This window comes from Haliotis rubra, unplaced genomic scaffold (genome assembly GCF_003918875.1).
Source record: "Haliotis rubra isolate DU_JTF1 unplaced genomic scaffold, ASM391887v1 Scf55, whole genome shotgun sequence".
Taxonomy (NCBI): Eukaryota; Metazoa; Mollusca; class Gastropoda; order Lepetellida; family Haliotidae; genus Haliotis; species Haliotis rubra.
The window spans coordinates 151,173-176,036 of record NW_025767246.1 but is presented as its reverse complement, the minus strand read 5'-3'; the positions used below and the strand labels follow the sequence as shown (position 1 = coordinate 176,036).

Sequence of the window (24,864 nt, the reverse complement as noted above, 5' to 3'; positions counted from 1 at the left end):
GACAGTTGAAGGTCAGTGGCAGGTATGAGAGTCACGACCACTTTAGCACTAGGATTGCTTTGTACAACTGCACCCTAATCGGAAACAGGATTACTGATGCCCATTAGGATGCAAAAGGGGAACACCACCTAACTTGTGTGGTATATGTTTTTTCTTGTATAGTGTACTGAATTTCAGAACCGAATTATTAGGCACAAAATTATTTGTAAGTGTACAATTACAATCAATCCTATCTAAGGTCATCACGTTCCCTGATCTTTTTTTGCAGATTACAGATAATGGTACCAGTGACTGAGTATGGTTTTACGAAAAATTCCAGGAGCACCACAATTTGGCTTCGCACATTCTACCCATCTAGGGAATCGAACCTGATTTTCGGTGTGACAAGCGAACGTTTTAACCATCATCTTCATCTTTTGATCTTCATCAAGAACTATATCACGAAAAACGTACCACACAAAGACAGGAAAACAGCAACATTGTAAACCAAAAGTCTCTGTGTTCTTTAATCTGATTGGTTCAAAAACGTGATTCCCGGAAATTCACTGCGTATTAATACATACAAACATCGCTCACACCATTGTATTGTTACGTCGTCAGCTGAGATGACGTCATTCAAATCATATTGTGACGTAACGTCCGAATGACGTCACAAATGAGCAGTTCTAGATGCTACCATGGGAGACAGCCGAAACGGTCGGCTGATGACATTGCACTGCTGTACCCGTACTCTATGTCAATGAGTGCAGACACAAAAACGTGTGTGGAGCTTTTGGTTTACTTTTTTGTTTACAATGTCGATAAACATCATGTGTTGGCCAATTTCCGGGTGTTATTGAGTATTTGAAGCACGGGAATATTCCATTTGAAACCTCCGGCTGACGCCGTCGGTTCCAAATGAATTCCCGTGCTTCAAATACTCAATAACACCCGGAAATTGGCCAACACATGATGTTTATCTCCTAAATAAATATATAAATTAAGAAATAAATAAGAGCAAAACACAAAGCGCTCTTTCTGGCAAGTGTTCAATGAATGAATGAATGAATGAATAAGTGGGTGAATGAATAAATGAATGAATGGCACCAAGCACCCTTTCTGGCAAGTGTTCAAGGAGAGACCTAAAATGGTTGAATGTTAGGTACTGAACAACAGCATCATAAGAGGACCCTGTAGCCCTGAACTCGGTGGCAATCTGCCATGTCAGTTCTGTAAACAAGGCTTTAAAGGTTCACACGACAAAGGAAATCGTCAATCAAATTCCCATGTGATTAATCATTCATAAAACGAAGTCGTAATTAAAACAGGGCCCTGTGCCTTCCGTGACAAGCGACCAGCCCGAAACCATTATCTATGCATCCATTCTGATTGCCTCGCTCTAGGCACCGGCAATCCAGCGGTTTGTGAATTAGCCATGTTTGAAGTGTTTTGTAAGAATTCTTAATGGATTCCGCTGCTTTAAAAAAATCCTAAATAAAAAATAGTTAATTAAACACCGGTTCAAACAAACTTCAGTGACGTTAGTGAATGTGCCTGGGTTCCAAATATCTCCTCACCCCTCACCTTGGGCGAAACGTCATCAATCAGTAATGGTAGGGACTCTGCGGAATGGTGTTCTCGCGCTCCGTGGACATAGGATCCCGTGAAGAAGCGAGCCCTATAACCAGCAGCTACCCTGCGTGGAGTAGAAATAATAACGCTTCTATTATAAGCATGCGTGATCGGTTAATTGGGAACTGACAGTCTTAGGGTATAGTTGGAGCGGCTGATCTTACCGGTCAGGTGAGTGGATTATAGCTGTAGATTGGTATTGACGTATACCACATATAAAGTTAATATTTTCATATTCTAATTCAATTAACCCTAGTATGAAGCACCTATAAGCATATCTGTACAACTTTAGAAGTGTATTTTTCTGATGATCGGTCGTTTGACTTTTGTTATTCAAAAACACATGTGTATATTTTTATGGCACAGAGTTCATACGAACCTAATACTCTTCGATTATCGTTTATGTATTAATGTTTTGAAAACAGACAACTATCGGTGTTGTGAAATGAATACGATTTTAATTATTGTATCTATGGGAAATTGTTCAGTTCTATTCATAAACGACTTTTTCCTAAAACCCTTCCAAGAAGGACCATCTTTATATATGGCTGAAATAACCTGTATCCTTTAGGTTTTTTATGATCAGGTGTTCAGTGATAAAACATTATTACAAACTGAGACACCAATTTCTTGTGAAATAATATATTTCTGCCGCACTACGTTCTGTGCCTCTTTGGTCTCCGATGAGTAAGAGACTCTATCAAACAAAGACAGGGTACGTCTCAGCACTCACAGCACCGTTAGATGATGAGGACGGTTGGACTTGTTCATGGCGTCCCAATCATTGTCACGTTCCAAGCCACATGCTTCTCTATAGGAATGAGTGAGTTTAGTTTTACGCCGCATTCAGCAATATTCGATCTATATGACGACGGTCTGTAAATCATCGAGTCTGGACCAGACAATCCAGTGATCAGCAGTATCATGTGTCAACCAAGTCAGCGAGCCTGACCACCCGATCCCGTTAGTCGCCCCTTACGACAAGCATGGGTTACTGAAGATCAATTCTAACCAGGATCTTCACAGGTCTTCTCTATAACAGACACATGTTCTTGTGGGGAAAAGACATGTTCCTATTTTGAAGCGAGACGTTTCTGGCGTGGATGGACATGTTCCTTTTTTGAAGCTACATGTTCCAGTCGTCGATAGACATGTTCCTGTTTTGAAGCTACATGTTCCAGTCGTCGATAGACATGTTCCTGTTTTGCAGCTACATGTTCCAGTCGCGGATGGACATGTTCCTGTTTTGAAGCTACATGTTCCAGTCGCGGATAGACATGTTCCTGTTTTGAAGCTACATGTTCCAGTCGCGGATGGACATGTTCCTGTTTTGAAGCTACATGTTCCAGGAGTAGATAGACATGTTCCTGTTTTGAAGCTACATGTTCCAGTTGCGGATGGACATGTTCCTGTTTTGAAGCTACATGTTCCAGTCGCGGATGGACATGTTCCTGTTTTGAAGCTACATGTTCCAGTCATGGATAGACATGTTCCTGTTTTGAAGCTACATGTTCCAGGAGTAGATAGACATGTTCCTGTTTTGAAGCTACATGTTCCAGTCGTGGATGGACATGTTCCTGTTTTAAAGCTACATGGTCCTGTCGTGGATAGACATGTTCCTGTTTTGAAGCTACATGTTCCAGAAGTAGATAGACATGTTCCTGTTTTAAAGCTACATGTTCCTGTCGCGGATGGACATGTTCCTGTTTTGAAGCTACATGTTCCAGTCGCGGATGGACATGTTCCTGTTTTGAAGCTACATGTTCCAGTCGCGGATGGACATGTTCCTGTTTTGAAGCTACATGTTCCAGGAGAAGATAGACATGTTCCTGTTTTGAAGCTACATGTTCCTGTCGCGGATAGACATGTTCCTGTTTTGAAGCTACATGTTCCTGTCGCGGATGGACATGTTCCTGTTTTGAAGCTACATGTTCCTGTCGTGGATAGACATGTTCCTGTTTTGAAGCCACATGTTCCAGTCGTGGCTAGACCTGTTCCTGTTTTAAAGCTACATGTTCCAGTCATGGATAGACATGTTCCTGTTTTAAAGCTACATGTTCCAGGAGTAGATAGACATGTTCCTGTTTTGAAGCTACATGTTCCAGTCGCGGATGGACATGTTCCTGTTTTGAAGCTACATGTTCCAGGAGAAGATAGACATGTTCCTGTTTTGAAGCTACATGTTCCAGTCGCGGATGGACATGTTCCTGTTTTAAAGCTACATGTTCCAGTCGCGGATGGACATGTTCCTGTTTTGAAGCTACATGTTCCAGTCGCGGATAGACATGTTCCTGTTTTGAAGCTACATGTTCTAGGAGTAGATAGACATGTTCCTGTTTTGAAGCTACATGTTCAAGTCGCGGATGGACATGTTCCTGTTTTGAAGCTACATGTTCCTGTCGTGGATAGACATGTTCCTGTTTTAAAGCTACATGTTCCAGTCGCGGATGGACATGTTCCTGTTTTGAAGCTACATGTTCCAGTCGTGGATAGACATGTTCCTGTTTTAAAGCTATATGTTCCAGTCGTGGATAGACATGTTCCTGTTTTGAAGCTACATGTTCCAGGAGTAGATAGACATGTTCCTGTTTTGAAGCTACATGTTCCAGTCGCGGATGGACATGTTCCTGTTTTGAAGCTACATGTTCCAGGAGTAGATAGACATGTTCCTGTTTTGAAGCTACATGTTCCAGTCGCGGATGGACATGTTCCTGTTTTGAAGCTACATGTTCCAGGAGTAGATAGACATGTTCCTGTTTTGAAGCTACATGTTCCAGGAGTAGATAGACATGTTCCTGTTTTAAAGCTACATGTTCCTGTCGCGGATGGACATGCTCCTGTTTTGAAGCTACATGTTCCAGGAGTAGATAGACATGTTCCTGTTTTAAAGCTACATGTTCCTGTCGCGGATGGACATGTTCCTGTTTTGAAGCTACATGTTCCAGTCGCGGATGGACATGTTCCTGTTTTGAAGCTACATGTTCCAGTCGCGGATGGACATGTTCCTGTTTTGAAGCTACATGTTCCAGTCGCGGATGGACATGTTCCTGTTTTGAAGCTACATGTTCCAGGAGAAGATAGACATGTTCCTGTTTTGAAGCTACATGTTCCTGTCGCGGATGGACATGTTCCTGTTTTGAAGCTACATGTTCCTGTCGTGGATAGACATGTTCCTGTTTTGAAGCTACATGTTCCAGTCGTGGCTAGACATGTTCCTGTTTTAAAGCTACATGTTCCAGTCATGGATAGACATGTTCCTGTTTTAAAGCTACATGTTCCAGGAGTAGATAGACATGTTCCTGTTTTGAAGCTACATGTTCCAGTCGCGGATGGACATGTTCCTGTTTTGAAGCTACATGTTCCAGGAGAAGATAGACATGTTCCTGTTTTGAAGCCACATGTTCCAGTCGCGGATGGACATGTTCCTGTTTTAAAGCTACATGTTCCAGTCGTGGATGGACATGTTCCTGTTTTGAAGCTACATGTTCCAGTCGCGGATAGACATGTTCCTGTTTTGAAGCTACATGTTCCAGTCGCGGATGGACATGTTCCTGTTTTGAAGCTACATGTTCCAGGAGTAGATAGACATGTTCCTGTTTTGAAGCTACATGTTCAAGTCGCGGATGGACATGTTCCTGTTTTGAAGCTACATGTTCCTGTCGTGGATAGACATGTTCCTGTTTTAAAGCTACATGTTCCAGTCGCGGATGGACATGTTCCTGTTTTGAAGCTACATGTTCCAGTCGTGGATAGACATGTTCCTGTTTTAAAGCTATATGTTCCAGTCGTGGATAGACATGTTCCTGTTTTGAAGCTACATGTTCCAGGAGTAGATAGACATGTTCCTGTTTTGAAGCTACATGTTCCAGTCGCGGATGGACATGTTCCTGTTTTGAAGCTACATGTTCCTGTCGTGGATAGACATGTTCCTGTTTTAAAGCTACATGTTCCAATCGCGGATGGACATGTTCCTGTTTTGAAGCTACATGTTCCAGGAGTAGATAGACATGTTCCTGTTTTAAAGCTACATGTTCCAATCGTGGATGGACATGTTCCTGTTTTGAAGCTACATGTTCCAGTCGCGGATGGACATGTTCCTGTTTTGAAGCTACATGTTCCAGGAGTAGATAGACATGTTCCTGTTTTAAAGCTACATGTTCCAATCGTGGATGGACATGTTCCTGTTTTGAAGCTACATGTTCCAGGAGTAGAAAGACATGTTCCTGTTTTGAAGCTACATGTTCCAGTCGCGGATAGACATGTTCCTGTTTTGAAGCTACATGTTCCAGGAGTAGATAGACATGTTCCTGTTTTGAAGCTACATGTTCCAGTCGCGGATGGACATGTTCCTGTTTTGAAGCTACATGTTCCAGTCGCGGATGGACATGTTCCTGTTTTGAAGCTACATGTTCCAGTCGCGGATGGACATGTTCCTGTTTTGAAGCTACATGTTCCAGGAGTAGATAGACATGTTCCTGTTTTAAAGCTACATGTTCCAATCGTGGATGGACATGTTCCTGTTTTGAAGCTACATGTTCCAGGAGTAGATAGACATGTTCCTGTTTTGAAGCTACATGTTCCAGTCGTGGATAGACATGTTCCTGTTTTGAAGCTACATGTTCCAGTCGCGGATGGACATGTTCCTGTTTTGAAGCTACATGTTCCAGGAGTAGATAGACATGTTCCTGTTTTAAAGCTACATGTTCCAATCGTGGATGGACATGTTCCTGTTTTGAAGCTACATGTTCCAGGAGTAGATAGACATGTTCCTGTTTTGAAGCTACATGTTCCAGGAGTAGATAGACATGTTCCTGTTTTGAAGCTACATGTTCCAGTCGTCGATAGACATGTTCCTGTTTTGAAGCTACATGTTCCAGTCGCGGATGGACATGTTCCTGTTTTGAAGCTACATGTTCCAGGAGTAGATAGACATGTTCCTGTTTTAAAGCTACATGTTCCAATCGTGGATGGACATGTTCCTGTTTTGAAGCTACATGTTCCAGGAGTAGATAGACATGTTCCTGTTTTGAAGCTACATGTTCCAGGAGTAGATAGACATGTTCCTGTTTTAAAGCTACATGTTCCAATCGTGGATGGACATGTTCCTGTTTTGAAGCTACATGTTCCAGGAGTAGATAGACATGTTCCTGTTTTGAAGCTACATGTTCCAGGAGTAGATAGACATGTTCCTGTTTTGAAGCTACATGTTCCAGTCGTCGATAGACATGTTCCTGTTTTGAAGCTACATGTTCCAGTCGCGGATGGACATGTTCCTGTTTTGAAGCTACATGTTCCAGGAGTAGATAGACATGTTCCTGTTTTGAAGCTACATGTTCCAGTCGCGGATGGACATGTTCCTGTTTTGAAGCTACATGTTCCAGGAGTAGATGGACATGTTCCTGTTTTAAAAAAGCTACATGTTCCAATCGTGGATGGACATGTTCCTGTTTTGAAGCTACATGTTCCAGGAGTAGATAGACATGTTCCTGTTTTGAAGCTACATGTTCCAGGAGTAGATAGACATGTTCCTGTTTTAAAGCTACATGTTCCAATCGTGGATGGACATGTTCCTGTTTTGAAGCTACATGTTCCAGGAGTAGATAGACATGTTCCTGTTTTGAAGCTACATGTTCCAGGAGTAGATAGACATGTTCCTGTTTTGAAGCTACATGTTCCAGTCGTCGATAGACATGTTCCTGTTTTGAAGCTACATGTTCCAGTCGCGGATGGACATGTTCCTGTTTTGAAGCTACATGTTCCAGGAGTAGATAGACATGTTCCTGTTTTAAAGCTACATGTTCCAATCGTGGATGGACATGTTCCTGTTTTGAAGCTACATGTTCCAGGAGTAGATAGACATGTTCCTGTTTTGAAGCAACGTGTTTTTGACTTTAAGCCGTTTGTTCCTGGCTTTGGCTGATATGTTCCTGACTTGGCACCCACATTATCTTCTTAAAGCCCCGTTTTCTTAATTTGAAAGCAACATCTATGTTTTAAAGCCATATGCTTCTGTTTCGAAGCCATATACATTTCTGGGTCTTGCAACCACATATTCCTATCTAGAAACCATAAGCCTGGGGCCCGATCCACAAAACGTTCGTAGCACTATGTCATTCGTAAGTTTATGATAAAGTATAGAGTTACCATAGGTCGTAACGTTACGGACGCTTTGTGGATCGGGCCCATGGCTTGATCTGTTATTATGCGCTACAATCTGTTTACAATATGAACTTATTATTATCTACAGTCTAACTTGCAAGACAATCCCTATCAAATTCCACTACGACCTTATGCTGACGGTGCCAACAGATCATCAATCACATTTTTCACTTTCGGCCTTTGTCGCTAGAGTGATCCCAAACAGGTGTTCATCGCGTGTTAGTTTCGAGAATCGTTCACCTTGCGCAGTATCAACACCGAGTTACCTATCAAATATTGAAATGCAATTTGCTTGTCTATCGTCAAGCCGTGTTTGCGCTGGTTCGTGTGTTCACTGAATTCTAAATGACTTTATCTCTTACAGATAGTGCTAAAAGGGTAGAATAATAGTAGAACTGAACGTACAAAGCTGGTCATTGACATTTAATGGCGCGCCAGGAATAGTATATGGCGAACTGTGTACACGTAAATGGATAGTTTGGAGTCAAAGAACGATGTCGTACGACCATTTACCATTGTTGATGTCATTGCTGAAACAAGAGTCCCAGTTGTCTTGGGTACCACTTTTCGCTTCAGAGTTCTTTGAGGGGTGCCAGAAATCTATATTATTCCAGATTCGTCCGTTTCTAGGTTTGACAGTTCCATGTTAACAACATGGTTTTACCCCAAACAGTAAACGTCTGTGATCTGCATGACATCGGGTTTCCCTCCCTCATCAAACAGACATGTCCTTATGTAACCGTGGGACACTGTCGTTCATATGAACAGGCACTACACTATCCCACTTCTGATGGACACTGTCGTCCATATGAACAGGCACTACACTATCCCACTTCTGATGGACACTGTCGTTCATATGAACAGACACGACACCACCCCACGTCTGATGGACACTGTCGATCATATAAACAGACACGACACTACCCCACGTCTGTGTTCAAGACGGTGTCAAACCCAATTACTTCATTCGCCCTAACCCTCCTCCTAAATCAGACTGAGTAAATGGTTTCTGTTACACCCAATCTGTGCAAATGCTGTGCGCAATGTGCAATACCACTTGTCCACTTCATGCATTGAATAAACATATATTGGGCGGGTCACCCTTGCTCCTGTACTCCTGAACAACAACATAGTCCCCAACACGTACGGAACGCGGTCACCGGTTGCTCCTGGCGACCATACCAGAAGCTTGTATCAGCGCAGTCTCCCTGGCACAATTTTGGTGTATAGCTTCTTCAGCATTTGGCACATCTGAAGCGTTCGACCGTAACATCAACATCAACAGGCACATCAACGTCAGTGGCGTTATTTGATGTGTATTAAATTCTATTTTGGTCAGAAGTATTATGTTCATGCCACATTTTATTTGTGTTTTACAGTAGCATTTTCTTTGTAAAATAACTTTGTCCTTTTGTCTTTTGCCCATTGCTTTGGCAAGCTGTATTGCTCATTGCATGTATTGGGCAAACTGCCACCCTACTGCACACTTGCACATGCAGTTGCAGAGATTGAGTGTAACATCTTTAGAGTTATCGTGAAATTTGTACTGAACAGGCTGAGAGTGTGGGCATCAGCCGTCTTCGAATCAATGATAACGCGCATTAAAAATGTTCCTAGGTCAAGGTGGACTTTTCTGTGGTCATCATAGTCCACTTGTTATCCATAACTATCTTAAGGGCGAAAGAGAGGAAAAGAAATATCTCTTCTAGCATTTCATAATTCCAGCTTGTTGTTCTTAATCAATTCCCCTGACATAAAATCCAAAGAAATTACTTCAGTAAAATCTGAATGAAATTTATCATACTTATTATTTAACGTTTTATGATCATATATTTTGTTACCAATATTTACATTTTATTACAGGTGTTATTGTTTACTGCAAGCCACGTATGACATTGGTCTGTCCTTATTTGTCAGGACAGATTAAGTAGACGGGTTAACTCAAACAACGTGACCTTACTTACCTTGGCGCCGTCGACCACTGGGATTATGATGTAAACGCTCTCTTAAGAAACCCCGAGTCATTGTGTCCTGTACGAAAGTCAGTAATAAGCTGTTTTGTATGCATTAATCTCTTTAGATAAATGTTTAATGGGATAATCCAATAATGGAAATGTGTAACATAAATTATTATTGCCCGTGTCACGTGTGATGGAGAAGATTAAGGGAATACTGGTATTTTCAGGTAAGGAGCTGAGAGGTTTTCTTCTGTTCGTGATAGATTGACGGCGTGGCAGCAAGAAACTGCACTGAAGGTCTAAGAAACTGGGCTCAGTATTAACCTGACGTTGGAATATTGATAAAAAGGTCCATGGCGCCTTCAGTTAAATTGTCTTGTCAAATCTGGAGAAGTTGATCAGAGAGGACATTGGTCATTTTAACTTTAAACATCCAGGTAAGAAATCCTGGATGAACGTCATCACTAGGAACATAACTTGAGGATCTGAACGCCCTGGGGAGAGTCTCCACGTTAACAAAGAAACAGAGTGTAGGAATGGGCAGCGGGGCATCAACTGAGGGCAAGGGCCCGGAAGCCAGGAAAAGACGCTACAAGAATGCTGTGCTGGTGATCGGGACCTTCTCCAAACACACGAACCAGGCTAGGAAGCAGCAGAAGCGGCTTGAGCTCATTATGCACATCGAGAGGATAAAGATGGAGAACAATGCCGACTACGAGGAGGCTGTCAGGGGTAACGCAGATCCCCACAGGTTCCGGCAGAGGTCTGCAACTTCGCGGAAAGACGCTGATATCCCAGACAGCTTTGTACCGGATACTGACAAGCCCACGTGGGAAGCGGTGAGTTGATTTGCTGGTATATGTGACAAATTGTCTGGTTTGGTATTTCAGAGTTTGTCTTCCTTGCGAGTGAAAGGACCGTTTTGGTAGTTTAGTGGTCGAGGTGTTGGTTTATTACTCTGGATTGATTAATGGCATACTAACAAAGTCTGACACTCAAATCTGGTGATAATGACATAGCAAGAATACTTTAAAAGAGACATTAGAAAGGTTGACATTATGTTGTATTCCAATTTTTGAAAGACATTGGATAGTGGTATGGTACAGAGATTCAGTACTGTGGTCACTTATGGTGGCTCAGTTCCATAGTCTAGTACAGTTCAGCGGTCTAGTACAGTAATAATGTACGGTGATCCGGTACAGTTGTCTAATACAATGGTCTAGTACAGTTGTCTGGTACATCGGTCTGGTACAGGTGTCTAGTACAGTGGTCGGGTACAGGTGTCTAGTACAGTGATCCGGTACAGTTGTACTGGTCGGGTACAATGGCCTAGTACATTTGTCTAGTACAGTGGTCGGGTACAGGTGTCTAGTACAGTGGTCGGGTATCTAGTACAGTTGTTCTAGTACAGTGATCCGGTACAGTTGTCTAATACAATGATCTAGTACATTTGTCTAATACAATGATCTAGTACAGTGATCCGGTACAGTTGTCTAGTACAGTGATCGGGTACAGTTGTCTAGTACAGTGGTCGGGTACAGGTGTCTAGTACAGTGATCCGGTACAGTTGTCTAATACAATGATCTAGTACATTTGTCTAGTACAGTGATCCGGTACAGTTGTCTAATACAATGATCTAGTACATTTGTCTAGTACAGTGATCCGGTACAGTTGTCTAATACAATGATCTAGTACATTTGTCTAGTACAGTGATCCGGTACAGTTGTCTAATACAATGATCTAGTACATTTGTCTAGTACAGTGATCCGGTACAGTTGTCTAATACAATGATCTAGTACATTTGTCTAGTACAGTGATCCGGTACAGTTGTCTAATACAATGATCTAGTACATTTGTCTAGTACAGTGATCCGGTACAGTTGTCTAATACAATGATCTAGTACATTTGTCTAGTACAGTGATCCGGTACAGTTGTCGAGAACAGTGATTTAGTACAGTGGTTCAGTATTGTGGTCTAATACACTAGTCTAGTACAGTTCAGTTAGCTAGTAATAGTGCCTTGATCTATTACAGTAGTCTAGTACAGTGGTCCGGCGCAGTTGTCCAATGCAGTGATCCGGTACATTGAACGAATAAAAACACCGATATGGATTTGGCCCAAAAGAATGAAAATTTCGTGAGTCCCAAATGTAGGTTAATGGCATTGTACAAAACCATCACGTCTCGATTCAAGTTTGATCTATTTAACGTACGTCGTCACCACCTAAACGTTCTTTGCAGCAATAAATGCTCTCTTTGTCCCTTGTACCTCCATTGGTGTGTACTAACCTCATCTAAAAGCTGCCATCGTTGCTATTATAATGTCAGCCATTTATAGTTTACGTCCATGGTTTCACTATTGATTGAGCTCGGAGAGGCCAGCTTGTAGTAAACGGGCGATTGGAAGCTCATATGACTTTTTCCGGCGGGTCATTGATTCTATATATGGCAATCATATCTCAATTTGTGGTATCAATATTTCTCTTTGTTCATCTTATCGATCCGTTGTGGGGGCTGAGAGTAACGTCTTTCATCTGTCTCGAATAACTGATGCTATTGATATAGAATTTAGCAACAACAATGCTTCCGTATAGCACGAGACAGTTTGGATACGTATTGTCGGCCCAGTTTGGATACGTATTGTCGTGGCATGGATATTTCATGCATAAGGCACTGACATGTACAACTGATACGTATTAATGCACTGATGTATTTAATTGATATGTAAAGCATTGTTATGAGTAGCTGATCTGTAAAGCACTGTTATGAATAGCTTATCTGTAAAGCAACAATATGAGCAGCTGATTTGTTCTTTGATATGTAAAGCACCTTACCCATGCACTGGCATGAATAGTTGATACGTATTAATGCAATGATTTGTTCGGTTGATATGTAAAGCACCTATATGAGTGAGTAAGTGAGTTTGGTTTTACGCCGCTTTGAGCAATATTCCAGCAACATCACGGCGGGGGACACCAGAAATGAGCTTCACACAATGTACCCATGTGGGGATTCGAACCCGGGTCTTCGGCGTGACGAGCCAACGCTTTAACCACTAGGCTACCCCACCGCCCCCACTGATATGAACAGCTGATGTGTAAAGAACTGATATGAACAGCTGATCTGTAAAGTACTGATATGAATAGCTGATATATGGTACACCTTACCCATGAAGATCCGGGTCTTCAACCACCCATCCTTGACGTAAGAGGCGACTAGCGGGTTGTCAGGCTACCTGACCTATTGGACACATGCTCAAATCATTTAGATGAACCTTATAAACGGCTCGGATTATATTCGATACGGCTAAAGGGTGGCCAGTAACCTGCTGGCTGTGGAAGGGATTAGTCCCTGAGCTGTACATGGACTGTACCTGATCTGTGATGTCTTTTATCACGGAGCCACAGGGAGGTACAGTACGGCCGAGATCACCCATAATGAAACGGCGTCTTGGCAGAGAAGCCATAAAAGGCTTCGTAACAAGTGGACAGCAAGGTTCTATTCTACCACCATTCTATTTTAGTCGCCTCTAAATTCTTTTTCAAGTTGTTTTACGTATGAATTTCCACAAGTTCGGTAACTATTTCAGTTCGAGTCACTTATCAACCCGGTTGCGGTGGCCTACTAGTTAAAGCGTTTGCTAAATTCTCTATTTCAGTTCGAGTCACTTATCAACCCGGTTGCGGTGGCCTACTAGTTAAAGCGTTTGCTTGCACACCGAAGACTCGGATTCGATTCCCAACATGGGTACAAAGTGTGAAGCCCATTGGTATCCCCCGCGGTGATATTGCTTGAATATTGCTAAAAGCGGGGAAAAACTAAATTCATTTATTATCATACCAGCGCGATTCAAACATCATGTCATCATGATTCATTAAATTCACCTATTGTCGATTCATGTACATTAAACTCGATTGACTAGCTCTTTCAACACGATTTAAGCATCATGAATAATTTTTCAGTACTATTCTGACCCGAAGTGTTGGTTGTGCCGGAAAGTGGCCGATGATGACGCCCACCCGTGTCGGGTGTGTACCCGGATCTTCCACCAGGAGTGCCTCGAACAGTGTGGAGAGTGCCGCAAGGTTGACGCCCTGCTCACAAAGAAGTCGAGGACCAACATCGGCTGGAGCTGCTATATCTGTGTGAGTCTCTAACACTAGGGGCGTGGGTTGGGCAAGTGGGTCACGCTGTCGCCATCGCGACAAAACCCAGTTCGAATCCCCATATGGTTACACAGTGTGGAGCCTGTTCTTGGGGTGATAACAACTCACTTACTCTAGGAGTGACGTTGTGGAAACATTTTCTTGTAAAACTTATAAGGAACGTTTTAGCTATATTACATATGGATCTATTGAGAGTATTGTGAGATTGATTGTGAGAATGATTGTGGGATTGTTTGTATGATTGATTGTGAGATTGAATGTGGGATTGATTGTGGGATTGTTTTGTATGATTGATTGTGAGATTGTTTGTATGATTGATTGTGGGATTGTTTGTATGATTGATTGTGAGATTGATTGCATGATTGATTTTGGGATTGTTTGTATGATTGATTGTGATATTGATTGTATAATTGATTGTGGATTGTTTGTATGAACAATTGTGGATTGATTGTTGAGATTGTTTGTATGATTATTTGAGGGATTGCTTGTGAGATTGCTTGTGAGATTGATTGTGGGATTGTTTGTATGGATTGATTGTGAGATTGATTGTGGGATTGTTTGTATGATTGATTGTGTGGGATTGTTTGTATGATTGATTGTGGGATTGTTTGTATGATTGATTGTGAGATTGATTGCATGATTGATTTTGGGATTGTTTGTATGATTGATTGAATTGAATGTGCATCACTGCAGATGATGGGATTGATTGTATAATTGATTTGATGGGATTGTTTGTATGAACAATTGTGGGATTGATTGCGTGAGAGTTTGTGTATGATTATTTGAGGGATTGCTTGTGAGATTGCTTGTGAGATTGATTGTGGGATTGTTTGTATGGTTGATTCTGAGATTGATTGTGGGATTGTTTGTATGATTGATTGATTGAGTGATTGTTTGTATGATTGATTGTGGATTGATTGTTTGTATGATTGATTGTGAGATTGATTGCATGATTGATTTTGGGATTGTTTGTATGATTGATTGTGATATTGATTGTATAATTGATTGTGGATTTTGTTTGTATGAACAATTGTGGAGATTGATTATGCGAGATGAGATTGTTTGTATGATTGATTAGATTGAGGATTGTTTGTATGATTGAATGTGGGGTTGATTGTGGAGAGATTGATTGTGGATTGTTTTGTTTGTATCCATGATTGATTGTTGGATTGTTTGTATGATTGATTGTGAGATTGATTGTATAATTGATAGTGGGATTGTTTGTATGAATAATTGTGGGATTGATTGTGAGATTGATTGTATGATTGATTGTGGGATTGTTTGTATGATTGATTTGTATGATGATTGATTGTATGATTGATTTTGTGAGATGATTGATTGATTGTGGATTGTTTGTATGAATAATTGTGGATTGATTGTGAGATTGATTGTATGATTGATTGTACGGATTGTTTGTATGGATTGTGGGTTTGTATGATTGATTGTGGAATTGATTGATTGTGAGATAGTTTGTATGATTGATTGTGGGATTGTTTGTATGATTGAATGTGGGGTTGATTGTGAGATTGATTGTGGGATTGTTTGTATGATTGATTGTGGGATTGATTGTATGTTTAATTGTGAGATTGTTTGTATGATTGATTGTGGGATTGTTTGTATGATTGATTTTGGGAGTGTTTGTATGATTGATTGTGGGATTGTTTGTATGATTGATTATGGGATTATTTGTATGATTGATTGTGGGTTTGTTTTAATGATTGATTGTGAGATTGAATGTGGGATTGTTTGCTTCTCACTGGATGCTCCTCGTCATCACCCTGATCAAAAGAACATGTGACTGAGAGCGTTTGAGCAAGGCCTATGTCGATACAATGTGCAATCATTTGTCGGATAAGTTGTGCTATCGATGATGTATTGTAGTCGCTTTTGCAAAGGTATTCTTAAACTTGTAAAAACCTTTTGCAATACAATTTGTGTTTAATGCGTGTTTGCACCCTCTTACAATTGGAGTTGATGCCGTTACGACATGATAACTACATGACAATGACAGAATAACAACATGAAAACGACTTGATAATGACATGATAACGACAAAATGACGTCATAATAACTAGTCGTCTCCACGTTTTGAAATCATTGTTTGGGAATGAAAGAAACCTCGAGAAATTATGCATTCGTCCTGAATAGATAACCATGTCTCTTCAAACAATGTACCCTTGAAGATCCGGGTTAGAATTGATCTTCAGTAACCCATGCTTGTCGTAAGAGGCGACTAACGTGATCGGGTGGGTCAGGCTCGCTGACTGGGTTGACACATGTCATCGGTTCCCAATTGCGTAGATCGATGTTCATGCTGTTGATCACTGGATTGTCTGGTCCAGACGGGATATATTTACAGACCGCCGCCATATAGTTGGAATATTGCTGAGTGCGGCGTAAAACAAAACTCAATCACTCTTCAAGCAAAGTCATATTGTTTTTAATCGATTGAAAATTAGCGGATATGGGTATATTCGGTGCGTTATTATCTGTATCGATACAATGTAGTGTGGAACTGATGCTTGTCATCTGGAGATTCCAGTCGCAATGCATTGATAGTTCCATTAATCGATACACACTTATTCGAGAACGCGAAAGTAAACTGACATTCAAAAGAAAGTACACACCTGATTCTTTGGTAAAATATTTTCTTTAAAACAGCATTAATATTTAAAAAGTGTTTTGATTCAGTCTTGTCACAAACATTGTGCAAGTGTTTCCAAAACACCACAGATATTGTACCCAATTACAACATTGCTAGCAAAATATTTATGGTTTTAATGGGAATAGTCCCAAAACACCAGGTGTGTACTTTGTTATGTTCGTCAGTATATTTTTTTACCAGCGATTATTTATTGGAAGTGACGTAATTGAAACAGTCGCATATCCTCTGGTCTTGTAGAGTAATCGGTATTGCGCTTAAAGGAGAGCGCCAATGTTTGTTCAAGGTAAGGTTTGGTATGGACGCCGATTTTCCAATATTGTTCGTGTTTGTTTCAGAGTAACCTCAGTGTGTTGCTGAATGATACAGAACTGGAGGAATTGATCGAATCCTTCGAGAACTACGACAAAGATAAAGGTACGTGGAAAAGTTTCAGTTCCGTGCTTTTGTTTTGTTCAGAAAAACCCTTCGAACGAGGAGTATAAGTTATTGTTAAGACCGGTCGTTAGGGCTCCGTTACACAAAACGATCAAAGTCCCAAAAGGACGTAAATGACATTCAGCAACAACCAGACCATGTACCGCATATATCTTCTGCATAGACGTACGATTATTGAAACGTCACTTCACTATGTGATAACTTTATAACATTAATACCCTTCTTGTCAACAAGGCTTCACTGACTGACTGACTGAGTTTGGTTTTACGCCGCTTTTAGCAATACTCCAGCAACATCACGGCGGGGGACACCAGAAATGGGCTTCACACATTGTACCCATGTGGGGATTCGAACCCGGGTCTTCGGCGTGACGAGCCAACGCTTTAACCATTAGGCTACCCAACCGCCCCAACAAGGCTTCAACCCAGCATTACAACATATCAATATCATACAGCTTGTATACAGTCGGTTAGAACATGGTTATTGACGGTTTACGAAGCGACACACTTGGCTAAAATTATCTCCCCTAGACTTCTGACGTCACATCTAACCTTAATTAACGCAATTCAGTTACTAAACGGTACGCCGGGCAAGAATTTTACACAAACCACAGTTATCTCCCCTAGATCTATGACCACAATCGCTTTCTGGAATGTGACAGATCTGCAGAAGGGTAATTTCTATTTGACATAGCATTGTTTCTATAGGCAACCCATAACCATAGCCTCGCCTAATAAACTAGCGCTATATCCTGTAGCAGGTTTATCATAAAGCTAAGGGGGGCTTGATCTGATAAACAAAAGGAATAAACGCAACGTATTCACCCATCTAACGTCTCCACCAGATGGCTACGTGTCGTGGGAGGAGTTCAGCGAAGCTAAAGGTCACCTTTTGGAGCAGCGTGAGGAACGTCAGGTGACGGAGTTCGACACACGGTTGATGAAGGTGGACTTCCAGGTGGCTGACGTGGACAGCGACGGCAGGCTGGACTGGTGGGAGTTCCTCAACCACGAGGCAAAGAAACTGCTGGCCAAGAGGGACAGGGTACGTCGTGACGTGTCTCGCTAACGCGTGGGACGTAATACACTCTTATGACGGGACCCGTGAAGATCCGGGCTAGAAATGATCTTCAGCAACCCATGCTTGTCGACTAACAGGATCGGGTGGTCAGGCGCCTTGACGTGGTTGATATAATGTCATCGTATCCCAACTGCATAGACCGATGCGCATGCTGTTGATCACTGGATTGTCTGGTCCAAACTCAATTATATACAAACTGCCGTCAAATAGCTGGAATATTGCTGAATTCGGTGTTAAACAACAACAACTGCGATGACGTAATGTTTTAGTATTCTTTTGTGGCATACACTTGCGATGGCCATCGGAAATTGTACACAAATAAAAGACATTTGTGCATTGTTGATACACATATCTATTTTGATGGACCTAGCTAAGAGTTCCCTTTCCGGAAAGGATAGGGGTATATCTCTTTGAAGAAATTCATATAACGTTTATCCGTTAATTACTGCTCTATATCCAACAGCGCTTACGGCATCGGGCTATTTTAAGGCCAACGCTTTTTAAAACAAGAGCCCTAAGTGTACTTTTCATAATTTAAAAATCAATAACAATCAATTCCAATAACGAAGTACTTTTCTATAGATATTAGCTTTCGCGGTGATGCGGTCTTCAGAACAGCTGTTTCGTGTAACATGACGTGTAACTTCGACTCTAATTGACTCTGTCGACTCTGTCGAGTAATTCAAAGATAAAACTCGGTTTACAGAGGGGAGTTGGTGGACTTGCTGACGGAGAAGGAGTTGCTGGTGGCTAAGGCGCTGTTCCGGACGCTGGACAAGAACGGAGATGGAACCGTGACGGAGCTGGAGGCCCGAGAAGCCTTCAGACATTGGTACAGACACTTCGAGGATGAGGAGATGGAGTGAGTACTAACAGATGTACAGCAGTGAGTGAGTGAGTGAGGGTAGTGTTAGCAATGTTTCCGTACTATCACTATAAAGGACGACATAAACGGTGAGGAACCGAACCTGATACTGCGATTTTCTAGTATCAACATACATATTTGATGACGTTTGTAATGTCTTGGTAAAATCCTGTCTGTAAGTGCATACTTTCTTTTACTCGTCAGTATAGTAAAACGTAAATGGAATTATCGATAATTTAGGAACTTTTTAATATTTTTTAGTTAGTGTGATGCAGGTAAGTGCTAGCCTTCACGAATCTTAGTTAAATGCAGCACTGTACCCTACTCTAACGCTTAGTCTGTGAATATATATTATTTGACAGAAACCAACAATTCCTTTTAAATTAAAGACGGGAGATTCAGAACCTGAGGAAATCTAGATTTGGTTCAATTACGGCTTTAATATTGCAGGCAGAAGGGAAAGTAATGCGGTTCAGGGATTGTGAGACCGACTACACTTTACCCCTGCTGGTGGGTTTCACGAACGTGGTTAACGTCTAAAACCTGCATCACGTCGGTCTTACCCGCCGGACCCCTGAAGATCCGGGCTAGAATTGCTCTGCAGTAACCCATGTTTGTCGTAAGAGGCGACTAACGGGATCGGGTAGTCAGGCTCGCTGACCTGGTTGACACATGTCATTGTATCCCAAAGGCGTAGATCGATGCTCATGCTATTGATCCCTGGATTGTCTGGTCCAGACTCGATTATTTACAGACCGCTGCCATATAGTTGGAATATTGCTGAGTGCGGCGTAAAACTAAACTCACTCACTCACTTACCTGCCGCATCACGGTGATGCGCTGCGACAGAATGATATGGCGTTAAACCCGATTCACTCACTCATTCTGTAAATTATCTGAGTTATAGCAGAACTTTCTGTTGTTTCAGACGGCGTCTGGGGCGTGAAAGTTCGAACCTGGAGTTACACGTCAACCTCAACACGAAGTTGATCATGCACGTGGACAGCTGCGACCGAGAGTGAGTCGCGTTACTGTGGTAACATTACCCTGGCAACTGAACTGCCCATAGTGACGGCTAATCCTCAAAGCTCAGACAGTACATTGTACGGTGTATCGGTATAATAACATCGTCAGAGAACGACTGAGGTTTGACGATTACAAAGCCTGGTTGTTGCTAGTTGTAAGGGTAACGTTACCGTCGCGGGTCACGGTCGCTCCGTCCGAATAGGTTCAGGATATTAAGATTTGTTTTTTTTTGTACCATTATTCTGTTAAATAACAGCGTGCGTTGTTCTTTCCTTATTGGGACGCTCGCTATTGACGACTGCTGTGCTTGTCATGTGGGCAAGTCGTTTCGTTGATTGGTTGGACACAATGGCGAATGAGGAGTGGACACTCTGTGTGTGATGAAATGGACTTTAACGTCGCGTTGAAGATTGACGCACTTACATACCGTCTTGCGTGTATGTGTGTGTGTGAGCGTATGTGCGTGTTTGCGTGCGTGTTCCTTTCCGACCGATGTCGTTTTCAAAGTGCTAGCCTATTGATATACCCTACTCTAGCAAAATCATATTTATTCCAAGCCAGCAAGTCCGTGTTTTATTCCATTAATAGACGGGGTAAAACAAGTAACATTTTAATGACGCAACCTGTGATGGAAATATCGACTTTTCGCTCCCTGTACAGAAGCCCTATCCTCTTGACTACAGATGCGGTCAGTGCGTGTGTGAACTCTCTGTCAAAATGTTGTCTGTGAGCCAGTTATGCAGCGATAGACGAATGAAACATGTCTGTATTTCTATAGGAACGTAGCAGCCGCCATTTCTCACAAAGCATTTAATTGTTTCCGTGTTAACAGAATTTTAAACCTTTCAGGGTTCTAACATGGGCATCATATCTGATGGAACAGGGCCTCTACCTGCTGTGCAACAGACCCAATATTACTTTCAGCAAGTGACATTGTCACACATACCGATCCGAACATGTACGTGACTGTCCTCTTCACGCAGACGTGACACCAACAATCACAGAAGTGACAACCCACCATTATCTTCGTCACTGTCATATCTCATGAACGCCACTGTCCACTTTCTGTGGAAAAAACTCTGATGCCGCGTTAAGCAATATTCACTCATTCATTGTACGCCCTCACAGACTTGACTACCCATCCTCACAGACGTGACACCCACCCTTACAGACGTGACACCCACCCTTACAGACGTGACACCCACCCTCACAGACTTGACTACCCATCCTCACAGACGTGACACCCACCCTCACAGACTTGACTACCCATCCTCACAGACGTGACACCCACCCTTACAGACGTGACACCCACCCTCACAGACTTGACTACCCATCCTTACAGACGTGACACCCACCCTCACAGACTTGACTACCCATCCTCACAGACGTGACACCCACCCTCACAGACTTGACTACCCATCCTCACAGACGTGACACCCACCCTCACAGACTTGACTACCCATCCTCACAGACGTGACACCCACCCTCACAGACTTGACTACCCACCCTCACAGACTTGACTACCCATCCTCACAGACTTGACTACCCATCCTCACAGACGTGACACCCATCCTTACAGACGTGACACCCACCCTCACAGACTTGACTACCCATCCTCACAGACGTGACACCCACCCTCACAGACTTGACTACCCACCCTCACAGACGTGACACCCATCCTCACAGACGTGACACCCACCCTCACAGACTTCACTACCCACCCTCAGACGTGACACCCATCCTCACAGACGTGACACCCACCCTCACAGACTTCACTACCCACCCTCAGACGTGACACCCACCCTCACAGACCAGCCACCATCACGTGATATCCACCAACATGGCTGCCTCCGTCATTCCACATGGACCAAGTCAGGAACTCCGGAAGCACAGACGCAGCATCTGCATCTAGGATGGTCATAGCCCCAAGTTCCTTTCACATACTGGGGGCGGCCAAGTGGTTAACGCGTTCGCTCGTCACGCCGAAGACCCGGGTTCGATTCCCCACATGGGTACAATGTATGAAGTCCATTTCGCCGTGATATTGCTGGAATATTGCTAAAAGCAGCGTAAAACAGCGTAAAACCTTACTCACTAAATCACAGTATAAGCTTCACTATCACCAGGTAACCGAGGTTGACCTACAAGGACAGAAAGGGGCGTGTCGTAGTTACAATGATTGACATGTGTCACGGTGTGAATAACACAATGCTCATTACTGAACATTCTAAAATTGATGGACTAAAATATCAACTGCGTCAATTCGATGGCATGAAACGTGATTCTATATTTCATGTCGCCACCATAAATATTTGTTCTATTCACTGTCGCCGTGTTGACGACAATATTGTGTGTTTCATATGGTGATCGTGAAGGCTTTCAATAACTATCCTCATATTAACGAAAACCTGTATTTCGTAAGGTCAATACCGCTTGACCTTTCGCAAAGGTTGTGGACAGTGTGTTCCTACTCCAATCATCGTTTCAAATATTTCAATTCACGCGCCAGTATTTTATACTTTACACAGAAATTATATTTGTTCATTCTGCTATTTTTTGTTTCCAGAGTTTAAACCTATTTTTCTGGAATATATACTACCTTAATCGTTTCATTTTTATAATAAAATTTCAATTTATTACAGATTTTGTCCTATGTTTTCTTGCTTAGCGACTCAAGGCAGCCATATTTGGTATCCTCATACCTCCAACTGACAATACCGACATACAGCTTCTACCATATTACTATGTACGTGAATTATACAATACCTCCGACTAACAATACCGATATACGGCTTCTACCATATTACTCTGTACGTGAATTATACAATACCTCCGACTAACAATACCGATATACGGCTTCTACCATATTACTCTGTACGTGAATTATACAATACCTCCGACTAACAATACCGATATACGGCTTCTACCATATTACTCTGTACGTGAATTATACAATACCTCCAACTGACAATACCGACATACAGCTTCTACCATATTACTCTGTACGTGAATTATACAATACCTCCAACTGACAATACCGACTTACAGCTTCTACCATATTACTCTGTACGTGAATTATACAATACCTCCGACTAACAATACCGATATACGGCTTCTACCATATTACTCTGTACGTGAATTATACAACACCCCCAACTGACAATACCGACATACAGCTTCTACCATATTACTCTGTACGTGAATTATACAATACCTCCGACTGACAATACCGACATACAGCTTCTACCATATTACTCTGTACGTGAAATATTACAGCGTCTTCGTACATTCGGATGCTGTATGTGATGTCTTGTAAAGCAGATAGTATATATTATCTTTTCAAATACGAATGTTTATTAATGACTTGAACTATTGTAAATATGTTATCTAGAAATAGTATATTTAGTATCTTGAAATACGGACAGCTTTGACGTAAATGGAGAGCCCTACTCGCATGCCTTGACATACTGCTGGCGTCTTTCGTGGTAAGAAACTTGCATAATGATTCGGACGTCATCTGCCAGCTGTTTCTGTCGGGATGCCAGAAAACTCAGAGGTCTGTTACTCGCGAACTGTTATTGTCTGGGTCGCAGCTGGTGAGGCTGAAGCGAGAGTCGTATATTTGCAGCTGGTGGGATCGAGTGGGGCTTTCAATTTCCCATTTCCTTCTCAAATTCATGCAACATTAGTGAAGGATAATGTTTTGGTCACATAATCCGAGTTGACAGAACACTATGGAGTTCGAAAGGAAATCGACACGATATCGAACACACTATCCCACCACTTAAATGCGTGGGCCGTACTACAAATCTCCCAATGTGGCTGGTTTATACAGCAATATTTGTTCCTAGCAACCAGTATGCAATATTCACTCACTCCTAGCAACCAGGGGATGATCCCGTAGTGTTAAGAGTTACGTCCCTTGGACGTGCAATCATTCTGTGATCCTATGATCATGGGTGTGAATCCCAGATTTGCCCTTATCAACATTCCAACAAGTTTTGCGTCGTATCGTAGATGAATAGTCGTTAAAACAATTTCATAAAATAATTTATAAGTCGTTAGAATAATAAATATTACAATTGTATGTGTTAGAGTAAATTTAACACGGTGGTCTACAGGTAGTGTCTAAGGTACAATCAATTATATCTGTAAACATTTAAATAATTCAGTAAGAGATAGTACATATTTAAGAAAACATGCAAGTGTGTGGTCAACTTCTGGTTAACTGTACTAGCATCATTTCGATGTTGATTCATACCCCCTTCCGAACCTAGAATGACTACAGTCTGGTTTTGTTGTTTTACGCCGCACTCAGCAGTATTCCAGCTATATGGCGGCGGTCTGTAAATAATCGAGTCTGGACCAGACAATGCAGTGATCAACAGTATGAGCATCGCTCTACGCAATTGGGATACGATGACATTTGTCAATCAAGTAACCGAGCCTGACCACCCGATCCCGTTAGTCGCCTCTTACGACAAGCATGGGTTACTGAAGGTCACTTCTATACCCGGATCTGCGTATATATGGTGAGTAGTGATGAGCAGCAGATCAACCTCAGCAACAACAGTCTGACATCAAACTAACACAGATAACTGACTGAGGACAGGAGTAATAATAATAATAATAATAATAATAATAATAATGTGTCCATTTATATAGCGCCAAACTCCACACTGGGTATGCTCATAGAGCTAACAATCAAGGCACAGCACATTATTACCCCGGATAACCCAAGCTGCCTGTTAGGCCCTAGAAGGTTATAGTCATATGAATTTTTCCACCGGGTACCCATTTTCCTGCTGGCTGAACAGAGACAATTTTGAACAAACTCACTTGCCTACGGTGAGACCACGTGTGTTTCGTTGTGGGGCAGTAAGGATAGGGGTGTTGAATG

The 24,864-nt window shown here is 42.0% G+C and overlaps 1 protein-coding gene across 1 annotated transcript; it reads left to right on the top strand.

Moving 5' to 3' along the window:
- Positions 1-1,576: 1,576 nt before the first annotated feature.
- Positions 1,577-21,173, top strand: LOC124253691 (PHD finger protein 24-like). Its single transcript, XM_046687506.1, has 8 exons — positions 1,577-1,782; positions 9,956-10,567; positions 13,690-13,872; positions 16,894-16,972; positions 17,838-18,041; positions 18,782-18,935; positions 19,867-19,956; positions 20,814-21,173. The coding sequence occupies exons 2-8, from the start codon at positions 10,265-10,267 to the stop codon at positions 20,893-20,895; spliced, it is 1,095 nt and encodes a 364-aa protein (XP_046543462.1). The 5' UTR covers positions 1,577-1,782; positions 9,956-10,264; the 3' UTR covers positions 20,896-21,173.
- The last annotated feature ends 3,691 nt before the right edge of the window (positions 21,174-24,864 follow it).